This window comes from Lasioglossum baleicum, chromosome 7 (assembly GCF_051020765.1).
Source record: "Lasioglossum baleicum chromosome 7, iyLasBale1, whole genome shotgun sequence".
Lineage (NCBI taxonomy): Eukaryota > Metazoa > Arthropoda > Insecta > Hymenoptera > Halictidae > Lasioglossum > Lasioglossum baleicum.
This window is the reverse complement of record NC_134935.1, coordinates 822,708-843,848: the sequence shown is the minus strand read 5'-3', so window position 1 is coordinate 843,848 and position 21,141 is coordinate 822,708. Positions and strand designations below refer to the sequence as shown.

General features: G+C 40.9%; 2 protein-coding genes across 11 annotated transcripts in view; both read left to right on the top strand.

Moving 5' to 3' along the window:
* Positions 1–21,141, top strand: part of LOC143210726 (Y+L amino acid transporter 2-like) — a 694,702-nt gene that overhangs the window by 595,604 nt on the left and 77,957 nt on the right. The gene's annotated exons all lie outside the window — the stretch shown is intronic.
* On the top strand, positions 1,350–5,338 carry LOC143210721 (uncharacterized). The gene has a single exon (XM_076427847.1). It carries the CDS (start codon positions 1,361–1,363, stop codon positions 4,529–4,531), a length of 3,171 nt encoding a protein of 1,056 aa, XP_076283962.1. The 5' UTR covers positions 1,350–1,360; the 3' UTR covers positions 4,532–5,338.

Sequence of the window (21,141 nt, the reverse complement as noted above, 5' to 3'; positions counted from 1 at the left end):
AAGAAAGGAAGAAAACCCTAGAACAACTTCAAGCTACGTGGGACGCTAACTACACAGACAAAATATTATACAACTCAACCTCAACTAACAAATATTTCACTCGTTTAAACAAAAACTTCACACGAAGAAAAACACTACACCACGTCCAAATAAATTTACACTAACTACGTAATAACCCTTATAAACTCCGAACAATAACAATATCAACCAAATAAGAATTCAGTAAGGCTAAGCGACGCCATCAAGATGGCGGACGAAATAGTATAGTCAAGTTCACAAACCAACAAGGAAAGAACCATGAAGCATGAACCAAGCAAAACATAGAAGACACACAACCTAACCTCATAGAAACTACACGACCTAGAGCCACCCCACGCCAAATGGGACCACCCTAACAAACACGATCCAAATGGACACACCAAACAAACAATACGGAATATAGAAAAGAGGAAACAGAGAAGAGATACAAAAAACAAAGCGACGGAAAAGAAGAGACAAAAAGGAGAAGGAAAAGAAAAGAGGAAAAACACAAACAGGAAACGACAACATCCAAAGAAACCTACCCGGAGGGAAAGATGCAGAACAAGTTTCCAGCTTCAACGACAGCAGCAGGGAAGACAATGACTAACCGAAGTAAAGTCCCCGGACAGTCCCGGTTTAGCCATTCCCGCCAGGGTCAAGGATCGGCGTGTAAGGAGAGTTTTAGTGGGGTAGCCCTCGTGCGACCTGTGTATTGCACCACCACACACAGGCGCATCTTTGAGCATTGCACATGCCACCTGATTAATTTCAGGGGCATCCCTGAGGGAGTCCCCTCATACCCCGGGGTTGTGATGATCCCGGGGCACGTCATAAAGATTAAACTCCCTATACGTAAAACAATAAAAAAAAAAGGTGGATCTCTCTCTCTCTCGTCGTACTCCGTAGGCACAACAGATGGCATTAGCAAGTTGTTACGAAATCGGAAGATTTTCCTGACGGAACGCTCTTATGTTCTGCGGGTGGCATTCGGGACCGTTAGAGTCCGGTCCACACGCGATTTGGCTCTTTGGCCGTTTTCAAACGGCGAAGTGACGTCGCACGCTTGCAACGTCACAATATATATATATGTCGTAGATTTAAGCGCGTTTTTAGAATAAGCATTGGTTAAGGATTGGCCGTTGGAAGTTGCAGGAGTCGGCTGCTGAGTGCTCGCGCGTGCATTTACATTGTAGCGCGGCCGAGACGTTTGATCGGCCGCAAGAGTCGGGATCGGTTTCTCTTACGCGCAGCCGAAACGTTTGAGCGGCTGCGACAAACAAAATCGGCTCCCTTTTAGAATGCGTGCACGTGGACGGAGTGACTCTGCGGAGTGGGGAGAATGCGAGGCAAGGCCCTCGATGGCCCGAGACCGGCCGGCAGATTTTGTTTAGCGCTCGAACGATCGAGATCAGTGTCTCCGCAGAGTCAAACGGTCAGAATACTCGACAGCCGACACGCGACGATGAAACGTATTAACGCCGGGGCGCACGGGTCGCGCCAAAATGTTTCTGCCGCGACATCAGAAGTGGGATCTGATCAAACCTCACAATTATTAAATCCGGATATTTTGCGGTCACTATTGGAGCTGCAAAACCAGAACGTGGTACGACTTATCGAGTCCATCAAACTTCCTTGTGCGCCTGTGGTATCGCTACCACAATTCAACCCGGAATTACCTGACGCCGATCCACGTGCCTGGTGTTCGAAGATTGACGTTTGCATGACGGAAAAACCCTTGGATGGAGGAGCACTCGTTATCGTATTGAGCAAGGCGTTGAAGGGATCGGCATCCACGTGGCTGCCGCAGGTGTCATTTGCTGGAATGACATGGGCGCAATTTAAGGAAATCTTTCTCGCCCGCTACGGTTGCATCGAAACATGTGCCGCGACAGTGATCAACCTTTTGAACGGTCGGCCAAAGGACGACGAGTGTCTTGCTGCCTACGCTAGCCGCCTTATGACCACCCTCACGTCAAGATGGTCGAAGAAAACCATTGAGGAGGTCGCCGTATCAGTTGTGCTTGCGCATACCGCACAGTTTAATCGGCGTCTACACCACCTGGCATTTACGAATGACATCACCACCAGAAGCAGACTGCAGCAGGAACTGAAGGCATTTTCCAGCGCAAAACGCAAATACAACTCTACTGAGCCAGAACTGTCTGCAGAGAATAAGCGTTATAAACCAGCGCCTTCAAACCCTGTTCAGTGTCATTCCTGTGGTAAGCTGGGACACAAAGCCGCCGAATGTCGCAAGAGGATGGTGCGAGGACAAGTGCCTGTTAATACCAGTTCGGGGAGGCCAGAAGTGAAGAACAGTGTGACTTGTTATCGCTGCGGCGAAAAGGGACACGTCTCGACTCGTTGTACCAGGTCAGGAGCGACCAACAACGGCAGCGGTGTGACGTCATTCCGGGCAACGAGCGGCAGCAGCAACGCCGTGCACGCCGAACGTCGAGTCGATGTATGCGAAATCCGACCCGTGATCAGTCAGCTGACACAATCTGGTGAGTCGTATTCATTTTGCTATGATTCCGGTGCCGAATGCTCTCTCATCAAGGAAGGAACCGCGAGTAGATTTTCTGGTACGCGTCATAACACAGTGATTTCGATCGTAGGAATAGGTAACTCAAACGGATTTAGTACCTGCCAGATTCAAAGCGAGGTCTCGGTTAACGGGTATACTTTTGAGGTCCTATTTCATGCAGTACCTGACAACTGCTTGAAGTATGACGTCATGCCCGGGCGCGATATTTTAAAACAGGGGTTTTCAATTACAATGACCGCGAATAGTTTCTCGTTAACCAAAATTAAAGCGGTAGATTGTTGTAAGGTTTCTAAACCCTTTGACGTTGATAAGATTGATACTGATGTACCTCCTGAACACAAGGCCCAATTATCGAATTTGTTAAACGAATTCTCTGATACTTTTATCGATGGTTTGCCACGTACACGTGTGACTACCGGTGAGCTTAAAATACGGCTTGTTGATCCTACTAAGACTGTCCAACGTAGACCATACCGGCTCTCCCCTGACGAGAGACAATTAGTGCGCGATAAAATAAAAGAAATGTTAGAGGCTCGTATCATACGACCCAGCTGTTCGCCTTTTGCAAGTCCCATACTGCTTGTAAAGAAACGTGATGGGTCGGATCGTATGTGCGTCGATTACCGCGAACTAAATCATAACACAGTTCCTGACCGATTTCCTTTACCCTTGATTCAGGATCAAATCGCTCGCCTGGCTGATACTAATTATTTGACGTGTCTCGATTGTGCTAGTGGATTTAATTTAATTCCCGTACACCCTGATAGTATCGAACTTACTGCTTTTGTGACACCCGACGGTCAGTATGAATACCTGAAAATGCCTTTCGGCTTACGGAATGCTCCGAGTGTTTTCCAACGTGCTGTCACTAGGGCCTTAGGCGACCTTGTCTATTCTTATGTCATCGTGTACATGGATGACATTTTAATTCCCTCGCGGGATGTAAATGAAGGGTTAGAGCGATTGCGCACGGTATTAGACCTTTTGACAAAAGCCGGATTTTCGTTGAAATTCTCCAAATGTTCATTCCTAAAAAGTTGTGTTGAATTTCTCGGATATAAAGTTTCCTCCGGGAAGGTCATGCCCAACCCGCGGAAAGTCGAGGCCTTGACCAAATTGCCGCCCCCGGAAACCATCTACCAGTTGAGACAGTTTATAGGACTCGCGTCTTATTTTCGAAAATTTATCCCGAATTTCTCACAGATCATGCGACCGCTTTTTCTTTTAATCAACAATGGTAAAAGTAAACTTAGCTGGACTCCTGAGCATGAAGTAATCCGTAAGAAAATTATCTTTATTCTCACGAACGAACCAGTTCTAATCATTTTCAACCCCAATTATCCAATTGAAATTCACACTGACGCAAGTGCCGACGGATATGGCGCAATTTTCTTTCTGAAGGTGGACGATAAACTTCATGTCGTTGAATATTTCAGCAAGCGTACCACAGGACCTGAATCCCGGTATCACTCTTATGAGTTAGAAACCCTAGCAGTGGTAAATGCTATCAAGCATTTTCGCCATTACTTAGAAGGGCGTCAATTTACCGTGATTACCGATTGTAACTCCCTCAAAGCCTCAAGAAATAAAGTCGACCTCACTCCACGTGTTCATAGATGGTGGGCTTATTTACAAGCCTTTGATTTTGACATTATGTACAGAGAGTGTGCGGCGCGCAATATTACAAAAAATGCCGAATGCGACAAAACCAGATTTGACAGCACAAAGTCCAAATTAGTTAAATTTAAAACAGGAGACTTCGTGTTAATTCGAAATGAGGAACGAAATCAGACCAAACTTGACCCTAAATTTAGAGGCCCATTTAAAATCATTGAAGTTCTTGATGGAGACAGATACCTCTTAAAATCTTTAACGGGTAATCGCACATATAAGTATGCGCATGATAGAGTTCGAAAAATGCCCGAGTGCCAAGTTTCGAATGAGTTTAATGAATCAGATTAGCAATGGTGTGTTTTGTGCGATTGTTACGTCTATGCTGTGTGCGTAGACGGCGTTCTGTGTGAACTGTTACGACTATCAATATAGTCGGCGGTCTGTGTGACCTGTTACGTCTATGCTGTGTGCATAGACGGCGTTCTGTGTGAACTGTTACCATGTTTGATTTCCTGCAATGAAAAGGTAATACTTTCGTTACCTCTTGTACGTCAGGAAGGCCGAACTATGAATGTAATATGAAGGAATTGTTCTGTTGCAGATACACGCGAGGACGCGTGACATGTCAGTCCGGCCGCGTCGTAGATTTAAGCGCGTTTTTAGAATAAGCATTGGTTAAGGATTGGCCGTTGGAAGTTGCAGGAGTCGGCTGCTGAGTGCTCGCGCGTGCATTTACATTGTAGCGCGGCCGAGACGTTTGATCAGCCGCAAGAGTCGGGATCGGTTTCTCTTACGCGCAGCCGAAACGTTTGAGCGGCTGCGACAAACAAAATCGGCTCCCTTTTAGAATGCGTGCACGTGGACGGAGTGACTCTGCGGAGTGGGGAGAATGCGAGGCAAGGCCCTCGATGGCCCGAGACCGGCCGGCAGATTTTGTTTAGCGCTCGAACGATCGAGATCAGTGTCTCCGCAGAGTCAAACGGTCAGAATACTCGACAGCCGACACGCGACGATGAAACGTATTAACGCCGGGGCGCACGGGTCGCGCCAAAATGTTTCTGCCGCGACATATATATAAAGATTGCGAGTTGAAATATTGTTAAGGAAGCGAGCGTGAAACAGTGAGAGCGAATGAGGAACAAATTGCATACTTTAACAATTCTAATATCTGTATAATAATATATATAAATAACAATATTTATATAATAATATTTTTATTTTAATTGTTAAAGCATACAATCTGTTGCTCATTCTCTCTCACTGTGTTTCTCGCTCACTCGCACTCTTTCTCTTTCTATACAATCTCGACTCGCAGTACTCGCAGTACTCGCATATATAAACATTAGGGGTGTGCGAGAACCCGAAATATCGGTTCGAGTAGGGAACACAAAATTTTTTCGGGATCGGGATGGGTACCCGAAAATTTCGAGATTCTCGAATTTATCGGGATTCCCGAATTTATCCGGATTCCCGAAAATTTCGAGAACCCAGTAATCATTTATATTCATTTTAATGTGTTAAAAAATTTTAGTGTTAATTTTAGTGTTAAAAAACACACATTCATAGTTTAGGATTTTATATTCTAGATGTTTTCGAAATTGAAAGAATGTTGTCCATCACGAATTCTTTTCAAGAGTGTCTTATGTCATATTCTCGAAATTTTCGGGAACGCGATTCCTTCGGGAATCTCGAAATTTTCGGGAACCCGACCCGACCCGATTCGACCTCTTCTCGACTCGTCCCGACCGTCGGGTTCCCGATATTTCGGGTTCTCGCACACCCCTAATAAACATACGTACGAATCAGCTGCTCAGGGCTCAGATATGCAGTTCGCGGTCGTCGCACCTTCGTCTCTTTCTCTCTCTCACACATTCACGCTCTCACTCTTTCGCACAGACTCGCTAGGGCATTCACCTGTTAGCTGTTTATTGTTTCGGCGATCCGCGAGTAACACCCTATCGTTTAACGGTTTTGCATCCCTACAATTGAATATTGTTATATTCAGAAAAATATTGTTCAATCTTAATAATGCAATATGAAATATTTTATTCAGTTATATTTCAATATATAAGCATAACTCCCAACGTTCAAGTCTAATTGCAATATTATAGGACACAATATAAATATTAAGGTATACTTATTTTTTTTATCGATAAATATAATTCCTAATAAAAGAAATGTTGGAAACGCGATAAAGAAAACTGGAAATACGTTTGTGGCTGTTTGTTAATTGCAAAATGTACCTACCAAGGTGTAATAAATGAGGAATAGATGACCTCACAAGTTCGCGTAAACGCGTGCAAAGGTAATTGTTTAAAACTTTGTGAACGCGACGAACTTGTGTATAAATCAGGGATTGAAACAGTTGTGAAAGTGAAAATAACTTTTTCAAACTGTTATAAATCGGGTGTGATTGAAACAGTTAATTAGAAGAACCGAAATGATGTTATAACTGTTACGACAATATCGGTTCTGGATTATATCGGTTACGGTTCTGTCATTCTGTATTCCGTATTGTGTTCGGCCTTATATATTTATTATTTAAGTAGTTATTTATTGTTATTTATAATTTAAATAATTTCTAAATAAATACATTTTTATAATTTGTTTTTAAATTCATTATTCCAATTATTATTTCAGTAAAAATTTATTGTTAGAAAAATTGTTTAAATAAATAGATTTTTATAATTTATTTCCATATTTATTATTTGAATTATTATTTCCATAATAATGTTTATTTAAACAATTATTTTGACAATAAATTATTATTGAAATAATAATTAAGATAATATGAATATAGAAACAAATTTTTATACCTTATAAAAATTTATTTATTTAAAAATTGTTTACGTTATAAATAACGGTAATTATTTACAAAAGCACCACCCTCTCCGATTTTGATAAAATTTATATATGATATAGATATGGACATTTTGAACAACTTTTTCCTTTTCCAATATAGGGGGGTCGCTTTTAGTTTTCGAGATATTTGCAAAAAACTATCGCGAATACTGTATTGAATTTTTCGCATTCCTGGACACTCCGCTGCAACGTAGACCTGTTTAGGTGCGGCGTTTGTTTACATTTTGACGCTGTAGAGATAAGAGAGAAAACAGGGGGACGGAAAGGGCCAGCCTGACACCACACACACCCACCCAGTGATTAACACGCACCCACTGTTTCTAAATTATACTCTAGATTCTTACGTATTTTCACGTGCTGATTACGAATATGATAGTGAAAATTGGTGCAAATGTTAATTTCTTAACGGAAACCTTCTTTTTAAAAACACTGGGTGCGTGTTAAGCACTGGGTGGGTGTGTGTGGTGTCAGGCTGGCCCTTTCCACCCCCCCCCCTGTTTTCTCTCTGACACCACACACACACACCCAGTGCTTAACACGCACCCAGTGTTTTTAAAAAGAAGGTTTCCGTTAAGAAATTAACATTTGCACCAATTTTCACTATCATATTTGTAATCAGCACGTGAAAATGTCAGCGTCAAAATGTAAACAAACGCCGCACTGAAACAGTCTACGTTGCAGCGGAGCGTTCAGGAATACGAAAAATTGAATACAGTATTCGCGATAGTTTTTTGCAAATATCTCGAAAACTAAAAGCGACCCCCCTATATTGGAAAAGAAAAAAGTTGTTTAGAATGTGTTGCTGCATAACATATATAAATTTCATCAAAATCGGAGAGGGTGGTGCTTTTGTAAATAATTACCGATGCGCCAATTATCGTATTCATCGCGCCTTTTTCTATGCACCTGCGTATAACATACTTTCTACGTCAAGAAACAAGTACATCGGTTGCGTATTGATGATGCGCGTGACGGCGTGACTAATATCCCGCGCGACACATCAACGGTCAGAACGGTCGCACGTGCTACGAACATTTATGATATTTTGTGTACTGTTTTATGATAAGTGTTTGTGTAATATAGTATAAGTGTTTGTGTTTAATAAGTGTAGTGTTGTGTATTAGATACTTTATTCCATTAGTTGTATATATATTAGGGTTTTTAAAGGGTCTGGCTGTAGGTACTTAGGTAAATAATGACAAGTGTACCCATTAAAAGGCACAAAAAGAGGTTTCAGCGTCATTGGTATGACGCTGACGAATCTCTGAAGGTTTGGTTAGAGGAACTTGCTTCGGACTATTCGAAATGCTTCTGTAAAGCCTGCAACAAGATCTTCGATTGCGGGCTTACAGAAATACGCAGGCATTCGTCCAGGCAGGCTCATGTGCAAAATATGAAGCAATTGCTTCATGATAATGTCACTCAAGACAATATCGTCGATCTTGAGGAGCCTGCCGAAGAATGCGATCAGTCCGAAGCGTTTGATGAGGGAGGTAGTTCTTCGCTCGGCGATAAAATCAAAATCGCCGAAATTAGGTACGCGGCTTTCTTCGCCGAGAATAATGTTCCTCTCTCCATCGCCTCTCATCTCCTCGCCCTTATGCAGGATATAGGCAAGGAGCCTGAAGTCTTGCAGGGCATGAAAGTGGGCCGCACAAAGTGCAGTAAGATAATAACGAATGTGCTGTGCGTTCGTGAAACCCAACGCATTGTCGACGACGCACGACATTGTAAATTTTCGATCCACGAGGATGAGACCTCTGACTCGACAAACGACAAGTGGTTGACATTAGCGATTCGCTATGTTGAGCCACGTCGTTTGACTGTAACGACAGAATTATTTCAACTAATCCATTTAAATGCCAGCGACTGTTCAGCGGGGAAGCTTTTCGCAGCTTTCGAAAATGAAATGCTGAGGATGCAGATTCCGATGAATAATATCGCGGCTCTTAGTTGCGATAATGCTGCCGTTATGACTGGGGAATTTTCTTCCTTCAAGTCAAAGTTGCTTGAAAAGAATCCCCGAGTCGTTACATTGCCGTGCGTATGCCATTCCCTAGCATTGGCGGCCAGTGCTGCTTGTGCTAGGTTACCAAAAGAATGCGACGATTTACTTCGAGGCATCGCTTCTTTTGTAAATAGCAGTCTCAAACGGGCTGCTATTTTTCGGCAATTTCAGGAGAGTTTTCACAACACTCCTTTGAAGCTCTTAAAGTTGTCAGAAACACGGTGGCTTTGCAGGCACCGAAGTGTGACACGACTTTTAGATGTTTGGGACGATGCATTTAATTTCTTTAATGAGCATTCCTTTTCGGAGAACTCAGAAACAGCCAAGACATTGTTTCGTCTTCTTGGTAAACCTGAGATGAAAGGGTATTTCCATTTTTTGGAAGATGCCCTTCACATTCTCAATGAATATAGTGCCTTCTTCCAACGTAGAAGAACATTGGTACAGGAGTTGCAGCCTTATTCGAAAAGGCTGCTTCGAATGTTCCTAAGAAGGTTTTTAAAACCTGCTCTTCTGCAACACTTCAATTTAATAAGGGAGGTTAATTTTTCCCTTAAAACGAACTAAGTTCCACTAAACCAAGTGTATCTTGTTTCGAAATGCGAAGAATACTTGGAAGAAGCAATAGCTCAGGGGATGATGTCGGAAGTTGAGGTAGACTCCTTCCGGGAAAATTGTTTAGGGTTTTTGGTCACCCTAAGCAATGAAATCAAAAATCGTCTTCCTCACGACGATGTTTTTTTAAAGCAATTAACGGTATTCAGACCGTGTAATTCCCTTTCTAATGGCAACAGAGATCTTACTTTTCAAGATCTCGAAGCTGTTGCCAATAAATTGGGAAATTTCAATTGCTCCGAATTACAAAAAGAGTGGGACTTTTTGTATTATGGCACTTCGCGGTCGCAGAGGGACCAATGGGCGAAGTTGTCTTTCGACGATATGTGGGTAGACATCGTCAAATTAGAAAACCCCCACAAAGTTCTTCGATTCCCAATTCTGTCTTCTATTTGAAATATTGTTCGATGTCTACCCCACTCGAACGCCGAGGCCTAAAGAGTATTTTCTCTGCTTCCCGACATCAAGTCGAAAAAACGGAATAAAATAGGCACCGATCTGTTAAATTCCATATGTGTGGTGCGCACATCTCTCAAAGCTAGACAGGAGTCTAGTCGCACCATGTCTATTGACGATAGACATTTAGAACTGATGTCGGGAGAGAATTTGAATGCAAGTTCGTCACGTTCACAATGTTTTCGGCAGTTAACTTTGTACGCGTGTACGGACTTGTAAAATCGTTTATAGTTTCGTCTGCCTTGTTGGGTACATTTTCTCATTAAAACAGCCAGTTTTCATATTTACTATAAGTTTATTTTATTTATATAGTTATATTATAGTTATCTAATTTATAGTAATGTATAATTGTGTAATGTAATGTATAATAGTATAATTATAATATTTTAATATATATTTTATTTATATATAGTTTATTTTCATTTATATATTACGCCGATAAAAAAGGTAAGTAACGTTAATACCTATATTGTATCGTCAAAAATGCAATCAGAATTACAATTTTTATTATGTTTAATTCTTCTTCAAATATAGGAACAAAGAACATTGAACGAAGAACATTGTTAATATTGTTTTTTAATTATAGAAAAGCAGAAGACTGTCTCAAATCGTGCGTGTGCCAGCAGCAGCGGAATTTTTGAGAACGCGAACCAACGACCGACAACCTAAAGCAGCGCTCGGAAATTTTTACTCGCGACGGCCGAGAATCGGAGACTATGCGTCCCGCGCGTCTCGCTCCCCGGATCGGCCCTAGTGCTCGGAGCTGCTCAGGCGCGTACCATTTCATAGGCGCTATTCGTGGTGCATCATGATGACACTCGTGTCAATAGGTTTCCGCATTACCATTGAGGTACTATTTCCAATGCGTTTTTTTTTGTTAGTGGTATCCTATTATGTTAGTGGTAGGCCTACTAAATTTTTAATTTTTTAATTTATCTTATGAATTTATTTTTCTAATTAATTTTCTACAGCTGTTGTCCGAAATTATCGTGCGACATAGTGGAGTAGGCCTACAGGAGATAGCACTAACAAAAAAAACGCATTGACAATGTGTAATGAGGAAACCTATTGACACGAGTGTCATCATGATGCACCACGAATAGCGCCTATGAAATGGTACGCGCCTGAGCAGCTCCGAGCACTAGGGCCGGTCCGGAGAGCGAGACGCGCGGGACGCATAGTCTCCGATTCTCGGCTGTCGCGAGTAAAAATTTCCGAGCGCTGACCTAAAGGATAATTGGGAAAAAAAGATAAGATGAGCCTGCCTGGACGAATGCCTGGGTGCGTTCCGTTTCACGCTTCAAGCGCATGAATCGCATGGAGAAGCGTTCCGTTGCATTCAATGCGCGCATCAAAACGCTCAGAATTCCCTAGATCCCCACCACTTCTCGCGCATTAAGGGGGTAGTATACCCTCGATTTGTAACTAGAAAATACCTAGAATATTACTAGAAAAATGGCTCGAAACATGGGTTTGCTGGTTTTCAGTTAGTGTCCTTATTTGAGCAAATTTTGGGCTGGGTGAGGGCTCATTCGAAAGAGGAAGGTTCACCGCAGGGGGCTCTGGTCATGAGGTTAACGAGAATATGTTTATATCTAATAATATTAGTGTCCAAAGTAGAGTAAACATCTAGGAAAAAAAACCAGCAGATTTCAATGCATTTTTCTGTCTCCAAAAGACTTTTTGACTGATGGGATGACCAGAGCCCCATGCGGTGAACCTTCCTCTTTCGAATGAGCCCTCACCCAGCCCAAAATTTGCTCAAATAAGGACACTAAGTGAAAACCAGGAAACCCATGTTTTCGACCCAAAATCTAGTAAGATCCTAGTAAATAGCAAATATCTAGCAAATACCTAGAATCTTACTAGAAAAATGGCTCGAAACATGGGTTTGCTGGTTTTCAGTTAGTGTCCTTATTTGAGCAAATTTTGGGCTGGGTGAGGGCTCATTCGAAAGAGGAAGGTTCACCGCATGGGGCTCTGGTCATCCCATCAGTCAAAAAGTCTTTTGGAGACAGAAAAATGCATTGAAATCTGCTGGTTTTTTTTCCTAGATGTTTACTCTACTTTGGACACTAATATTATTAGATATAAACATATTCTCGTTAACCTCATGACCAGAGCCCCCTGCGGTGAACCTTCCTCTTTCGAATGAGCCCTCACCCAGCCCAAAATTTGCTCAAATAAGGACACTAACTGAAAACCAGCAAACCCATGTTTCGAGCCATTTTTCTAGTAATATTCTAGGTATTTTCTAGTTACAAATCGAGGGTATACTACCTCCTTAAGGGGGTAGTCCACCCTGGATTTGTAACTAGAAAATACCTAGAATATTACTAGAAAAATGGCTCGAAACATGGGTTTGCTGGTTTTCAGTTAGTGTCCTTATTTGAGCAAATTTTGGGCTGGGTGAGGGCTCATTCGAAAGAGGAAGGTTCACCGCAGGGGGCTCTGGTCATGAGGTTAACGAGAATATGTTTATATCTAATAATATTAGTGTCCAAAGTAGAGTAAACATCTAGGAAAAAAAACCAGCAGATTTCAATGCATTTTTCTGTCTCCAAAAGTCTTTTTGGCTGATGGGATGACCAGAGCCCCCTGCGGTGAACCTTCCTCTTTCGAATGAGCCCTCACCCAGCCCAAAATTTGCTCAAATGAGGACACTAACTGAAAACCAGGAAACCCATGTTTTCGACCTAAAATCTAGTAAGATCCTAGTAAATAGCAAATATCTAGCAAATAACTAGAATCTTACTAGAAAAATGGCTCGAAACATGGGTTTGCTGGTTTTCAGTTAGTGTCCTCATTTGAGCAAATTTTGGGCTGGGTGAGGGCTCATTCGAAAGAGGAAGGTTCACCGCAGGGGGCTCTGGTCATCCCATCAGCCAAAAAGACTTTTGGAGACAGAAAAATGCATTGAAATCTGCTGGTTTTTTTTCCTAGATGTTTACTCTACTTTGGACACTAATATTATTAGATATAAACATATTCTCGTTAACCTCATGACCAGAGCCCCCTGCGGTGAACCTTCCTCTTTCGAATGAGCCCTCACCCAGCCCAAAATTTGCTCAAATAAGGACACTAACTGAAAACCAGCAAACCCATGTTTCGAGCCATTTTTCTAGTAATATTCTAGGTATTTTCTAGTTACAAATCCAGGGTGGACTACCCCCTTAACATCGCATCAGCTACCACAGCTCTGAGGTGAAGCGTTTGATGCAAAGTTAGTAGCGCTAAATTTGAAAGCAGTTTCTGTCAAGCGATTTTGTCACGAAAATGGATACTATTACTGCTATTCCTGAATTACGTGAGGAAATTGAACACCCCAACAAGTCATTCACGTGGCCTAATGGGGCAGTACTTCTCCTAATAGATTTATATAGGGAAAAGGAAGCCAAATTTAAAAACGGCTTGAAGAGGCACAATGTAATTTGGAAGGAGATTGCAGCCCAACTGCAGCAATGTAATTATGCTGTAAATGGGCTGCAATGTTCGACAAAATTTTCCGGTCTACGTCGTACATATAAAAATATAAAAGACCAAAATAATAAAAGCGGCAACGCGTATAGCAGTTGGGCCTTTTATTCTGTAAGTATATGCTTATGTGTATAATACGTAAAAATGTAAATACAATACTATCTATTATGTATAGATTTATAAAATTTATTTTGTGGTTGTAGGCCATAGATTCACTTATTGGCGATAGGGCCTACATGCATTTCGAATCGTCCGAAGCAACTTCCTCTGGCCAAACTAAAATAATGAATTTAAAAACAAATTATAAAAATGTATTTATTTAGAAATTATTTACATTATAAATAACAATAAATAACTACTTAAATAATAAATATATAAGGCCGAACACAATACGGAATACAGAATGACAGAACCGTAACCGATATAATCCAGAACCGATATTGTCGTAACAGTTATAACATCATTTTGGTTCTTCTAATTAACTGTTTCAATCACACCCGATTTATAACAGCTTGAAAAAGTTATTTTCACTTTCACAACTGTTTCAATCCCTGATTTATACACAAGTTCGTCGCGTTCACAAAGATTTAAACAATTACCTTTGCACGCGTTTACGCGAACTTGTGAGGTCATCTATTCCTCATTTATTACACCTTGGTAGGTACATTTTGCAATTAAGGGGGAACTATACCCTCGGATTGTAACTAGAAAATAACTAGAATCTTACTAGATTTTTGGTCGAAACATGGGTTTGCGCGCCTGGATTTTTTGTCGTTATTTGAGCATATTTTGAGCTGGGTGAGGACTCATTCTGTAGAGGAAGGTTAAATACAGGGCGCTCTTCTCATGATTTAACGAGATTATGTTTATATCTAATAATATGAGTGCCCAAAGTAGAGAAAAAATCTAGAAAAATAACTGCAGATTTCAATGTATTTTTCTGTCTCAAAGAGACATTTTTGACTGATATGACGAGAAGAGCGCCCTGTAATGAACCTTCCTCTATCAAATGAACCTTTGTGCAGCTCAAAATATGCTCGTATAAGGTCAAAAAATCCAGGCGCGTGATTTCATTCACATTAGCATAGATTTCCCCATGAAGACAGAGGTCCTTTCTGATGCAGAGCCAGTCTAGAGCCAATTTTAGTTCAGTTCGTTTAGACGAGATGGCGCCTAGTCAGGAGGACTGTCAATCATTGCTGCGATATTGTGCAACATTTCACTGCTGCACTGCTGTCAACGTGGAATCATAGCAAAACTGACACAGATGAGGTACATATTCTCATCGGTGGCACTAATATTAGTGCGAGCTGCCCTGTGTAACGGCATTCGCGACAAGCTGAATAGAATATGGAAATAACAAGCAACTCCATCTCGTGTTCATTAGGCAGTTGCGTGTTTAACAATGTTACCAAACTTTTTTTTTGCACAGAGGTTTATAACATTGATAAATAGTTATTTTCTAGTTACAAATCGAGGGTATAGTTCCCCCTTAACAAACAGCCACAAACGTATTTCCAGTTTTCTTTATCGCGTTTCCAACATTTCTTTTATTAGGAATTATATTTATCGATAAAAAAAATAAGTATACCTTAATATTTATATTGTGTCCTATAATATTGCAATTAGACTTGAACGTTGGGAGTTATGCTTATATATTGAAATATAACTGAATAAAATATTTCATATTGCATTATTAAGATTGAACAATATTTTTCTGAATATAACAATATTCAATTGTAGGGATGCAAAACCGTTAAACGATAGGGTGTTACTCGCGGATCGCCGAAACAATAAACAGCTAACAGGTGAATGCCCTAGCGAGTGTGTGCGAAAGAGTGAGAGCGTGAATGTGTGAGAGAGAGAAAGAGACGAAGGTGCGACGACCGCGAACTGCATATCTGAGCCCTGAGCAGCTGATTCGTACGTATGTTTATTAGGGGTGTGCGAGAACCCGAAATATCGGGAACCCGACGGTCGGGACGAGTCGAGAAGAGGTCGAGTCGGGTCGGGTCGGGTTCCCGAAAATTTCGAGAATATGACATAAGACACTCTTGAAAAGAATTCGTGATGGACAACATTCTTTCAATTTCGAAAACATCTAGAATATAAAATCCTAAACTATGAATGTGTGTGTATTCATTAAAATGAATATAAATGATTACTAGGTTCTCGAAATTTTCGGGAATCCGGATAAATTCGGGAATCCCGATAAATTCGAGAATTTCGAAATTTTCGGGTACCCGTCCCGATCCCGAAAAAATTTCGTGTTCCCGACTCGAACCGATATTTCGGGTTCTCGCACACCCCTAATGTGTATATATGCGGGGTAGGTCACGGCCGCGGATCAGAGCGAGTACTGCCAGTCGAGATTGTATAGAAAGAGAAAGAGTGCGAGTGAGCGAGAAACACAGTGAGAGAGAATGAGCAACAGATTGTATGCTTTAACAATTAAAATAAAAATATTATTATATAAATATTGTTATTTATATATATTATTATACAGATATTAGAATTGTTAAAGTATGCAATTTGTTCCTCATTCGCTCTCACTGTTTCACGCTCGCTTCCTTAACAATTTTTCAACTCGCAATCTTTATATATATATATTGTGACGTTGCAAGCGTGCGACGTCACTTCGCCGTTTGAAAACGGCCAAAGAGCCAAATCGCGTGTGGACCGGACTCTAACGGTCCCGAAAGCCACCCGCAGAACATAAGAGCGTTCCGTCAGGAAAATCTTCCGATTTCGTAACAACTTGCTAATGCCATCTGTTGTGCGTACGGAGTACGACGAGAGAGAGACAGAGAGAGAGAGAGAGAGAGAGAGATCCACCTATATCACGTACAGTTACTATCCTAACCTGTAGAATTGACCACACACAAATCCCTACACAATATTGCATAATACATCTACAAAAAAGTATAGAAACATCGACAAAATTGATTTTGACTTTTTTTACATCGATACAATTTATAACCAATTCTGAAAAAATTTATGGACAATTATTTTAATAATATCCGACTACTGTCGGATTGGAAGTATGCATTTTCTTCGAATGTTTGGAGATTTTCAATTTTTTGCATATGTTTGCATAATCCGAAAAATCTGAAAAACACTAACATCATAATATAAACGTGATCAACTGAAAACGTCGATATAAAATTGGCTATTTACAACCAAAAAGTCGGAAATTGTCTCAATCGCGTGTATGCTATTAGGCAGAATGTTCATGAATTTTTTCGTAATTTTTTATTGAACATGGTGTGATTAAAAATTAATTTGGACGAGCACTTTTGACCATTTTATCCGGTTATACGATTTTTCATACTTACTATTTGCAAAAAATCTGAAAAAATTCACAATCATAAGGAATAATATCTACAATTTTGTAGAATTTTCCTAGAATTATTAAGTATTCCATTAAATAGGGAAAACGTGGGAAAAACCAATAATTAGTTTTTACCCTTTCACTACCCTCCTGGTTGAGATAAAGGGTTCAAACTTACGAATATACATATAATATATATTTAAATTTTTTGGAAGGTTAAAAAATGTAATTAAAAAAGTAATGAAAAATAAAAATAAAACTCGCTGCACGCGGGGTCTCGAAGGCTAGCTCTAGATTGCGATTGATACGCTCGACGGCTCGACGGCCGAATTTCAGAATCAGTTTCGTTCCCGTCAAGCAGGCGCGGATGTGGATGGAGAGTGCTAAAAATAGATTGTGGCTGGCGCAAGCGCACAAGCAGCGCACACGGACATAGTAGAGGTACGCTGGTGTGTGTAGCGCGCGTGCAATCGAACAGGCACTCACACGGACAGAGTAGAGATACGTTCGTGTAGCGCGTGCGCAGTAGAAGCAACCTGGCGACGACGGTGCGTCAGAGTGGGGGGTCGAGTCGGCTGAGCGAGCGGAGGGGAAAAAACCCACGACCCATGATTCTGGCATCACTGTCCCTGCCATAGGGCTGGCAGCAGTGATGCCAGAGCTGTGGTACTGTGGTACTAAACCATACCCCCACCATAGCCTACTATTGCCCCTCCGTCGTGTTCCAACGCGCCCGCGCGCTACACTCGCCAGCGTACCTCTACGGATACAGTAGAGTGATACGCTGGTGAGTGTAGCGTGCGGGCGCGTTGGAAAACAACGTAGGGGCAATAGTAGGCTATGGTGGGGGTATGGTTTAGTACCACAGTACCACAGCTCTGGCATCACTGGCTGGCAGTCTTTAATAGTACCTCGTCGGTGGTACGACTCTTACGTTTCCGCTTCTTCTTCGCCGGACATTCGTGCCGATTAGACGTGCAGTGTGTTGCTCCAGGCCGTTGTGACCATTACCATTGTGACATTGTGATGTTTCCCAACGCGTATCGCGTGTGCTTGATATTTCTTCGTATGTTCTTTAAATTGTTGTAAATGTCAGTCTTGTGAAAATAATCGTTTGTACATCGTGCAATGATGTATTCATTTAATTGTTGATAATATATGAGAGAAGTAGCGGGCTCTCATCGTGGTCGTGAGTCAAGCCACGGAACTATATCGGTACGGATGCTAATTCGTATGCATCTGTCTAGTCGGTGGTTCCCAATCTGGTAACCCCACACTGCCGATTCTCTCCAGTCCTCTACGCGTCCACCTACAAAAAATCTATTGACGTCAGATTGTGCCCCTCTTGATACCATTTAACCCTACGTGAACCATTTTCCATTTCCATTTTGTAATATACAGGGTGTCTCAAAATTAGGTCCGGAGCCGAAAATGGGAGGTTCCTGAGATCATTTCAAGCGACATTTTCCTTTGAAAAAATGTCGTCCGCGGCTTCGTTAACGAGTTATTAACGAAAAACACGGACCAATCAGAGCGCGAGCTAGACGCGTGCAGCCCAGCGCGCAGGCAGCCGAGTGTCGGTGGCACGCCGCGATGTCGTAACGAACAAAAGTTCTCGATGATGTGAATCCTCACCAATTTCGATAAGCTTTGGATATGTTGTCAATACCATGATTCTGAACAACATTTCCCTTCACAGTTTCTGTCGATCGGCTTTAGTTTACGACATTATTGTAAAGATTTGTAATTGTAAATCGATCGATGTACTATTTCCTATCCGATTTCGATAATCTTTGGATATGTTGTCAATACCATGATTCTGAACAACATTTCCCTTTACAGTTTCTGTCGATCGGCTTTAGTTTACGATATTATTGTAAAAATTTGTAATTGTAAATCGATCGATGTACTATTTCCTATCCGATTTCGATAAGCTTTGGATATGTTGTCAATACCATGATTCTGAACAACATTTCCCTTTACAGTTTCTGTCGATCGGCTTTAGTTTACGATATTATTGTAAAAATTTGTAATTGTAAATCGATCGATGTACTATTTCCTATCCGATTTCGATAATCTTTGGATATGTTGTCAATACCATGATTCTGAACAACATTTCCCTTTACAGTTTCTGTCGATCGGCTTTAGTTTACGATATTATTGTAAAAATTTGTAATTGTAAATCGATCGATGTACTATTTCCTATCCGATTTCGATAAGCTTTGGATATGTTGTCAATACCATGATTCTGAACAACATTTCCCTTTACAGTTTCTGTCGATCGGCTTTAGTTTACGATATTATTGTAAAAATTTGTAATTGTAAATCGATCGATGTACATAGTATTTCCTCGCCGATGTCGATGAGCTTCATTTCAAAGGAAAAAGATATTTAAAACATCGAATTTATAACATATTTCAAAGTCATCGAAATCGGTGAGGACCCACATCATCGGCAACTTTACCCGAACGATAGAAGAAGCACAAACTTATTGAATTAAAAACTCACTTATTCAGCCATAAATCCATTTGACTACCACATACAACCACCACACTTTTACATAATCTTCGAATCGGTGTTTTCGAGAATCATATGATTCTCGAAAAATCAATATCTCCTTGGGAACGATTACATTTGTTTTAAACGACGCCTTCATCGAATACATTGTACGCTGGGAGAGCACAGTTTCGCGCGGCATCGCGAAGAGCATCGAACTCTTTCCGCGTCGGAGTAAGTAATTTCGTTCGATATCGATACGAGTTATAAAAGTGTGCTACCAGTTCAACAATTATGTAAAAGTGTGGTGTTTGTATGTGGTAGTCAAATGGATTTACGGCTGAATAAGTGAGTTTTTGATTCAATAAGTTGTGCTTCTTCTATCGTTCGGGTAAAGTTGCCGATGATGTGGGTCCTCACCGATTTCGATGACTTTGAAATACGTTATAAATTCGATGTTTTAAATATCTTTTTCCTTCGAAATGAAGCTCATCGATATCGGCGAGGAGATAGTATGTACATCGATCGATTTACAATTACAAATTTTTACAATAATATCGTAAACTAAAGCCGATCGACAAAAACCGTCAAGGGAAATGTTGTTCAGAATCATGGTCTTGACAACATATCCAAAGCTTATCGAAATCGGACAGGAAATAGTACATCGATTGATTTACAATTACAAATTTTTACAATAATATCGTAAACTAAAGCCGATCGGCAGAAACTGTAAAGGGAAATGTTGTTCAGAATCATGGTATTGACAACATATCCAAAAATTATCGAAATCGGATAGGAAATAGTACATCGATCGATTTACAATTACAAATTTTTACAATAATATCGTAAACTAAAGCCGATCGACAGAAACTGTAAAGGGAAATGTTGTTCAGAATTATGGTATTGACAACATATCCAAAGATTATCGAAATCGGATAGGAAATAGTACATCGATCGATTTACAATTACAAATTTTTACAATAATGTCGTAAACTAAAGCCGATCGACAGAAACTGTAAAGGGAAATGTTGTTCAGAATCATGGTATTGACAACATATCCAAAGCTTATCGAAATTGGCGAGGATTCACATCATCGAGAAACTTTTGTTCGTTACGACATCGCGGCGTGCCACCGACACTCGGCTGCCGGCGCGCCGGGCTGCACTTGTCTAGCTCGCGCTCTGATTGGTCCGTGTTTTTCGTTAATAACTCGTTAACGAAGCCGCGGACGACATTTTTTCAAAGGAAAATGTCGCTTGAAATGATCTCAGGAACCTCCCATTTTCGGCTCCGGACCTAATTTTGAGACACCCTGTATGTAGTAACATGTAGTGAACCACCTTGTGTACACAGTAAGACGGCTCTTATTTTCGACTTTTGAAGCTTCTAAATTATTTAGCGCATCGAAAAAAATGTTAGACGAAACCTGTAAATCTGGACAAGCTGCGTATTTTATATCGGATTATCTTTTTTCCTACAACAAACGATTTTTTTGGTAATTGTGCATAATTATCCCACCTCACCGATTTTGATAAAATTTGTAAAACTTCGGAAAATCACCCCCCCCCCCTCCTTTCGACACGTGACATACGTCATTCCATTCGTTTTGATATGCTGAACACAAAATGTAGTTGCCATTTTTTGCGCAAATGAATAGTTTTCGAGATATTCGTGAAAAACTGCAGCTACTACACATTGAATTTTGTGTATACG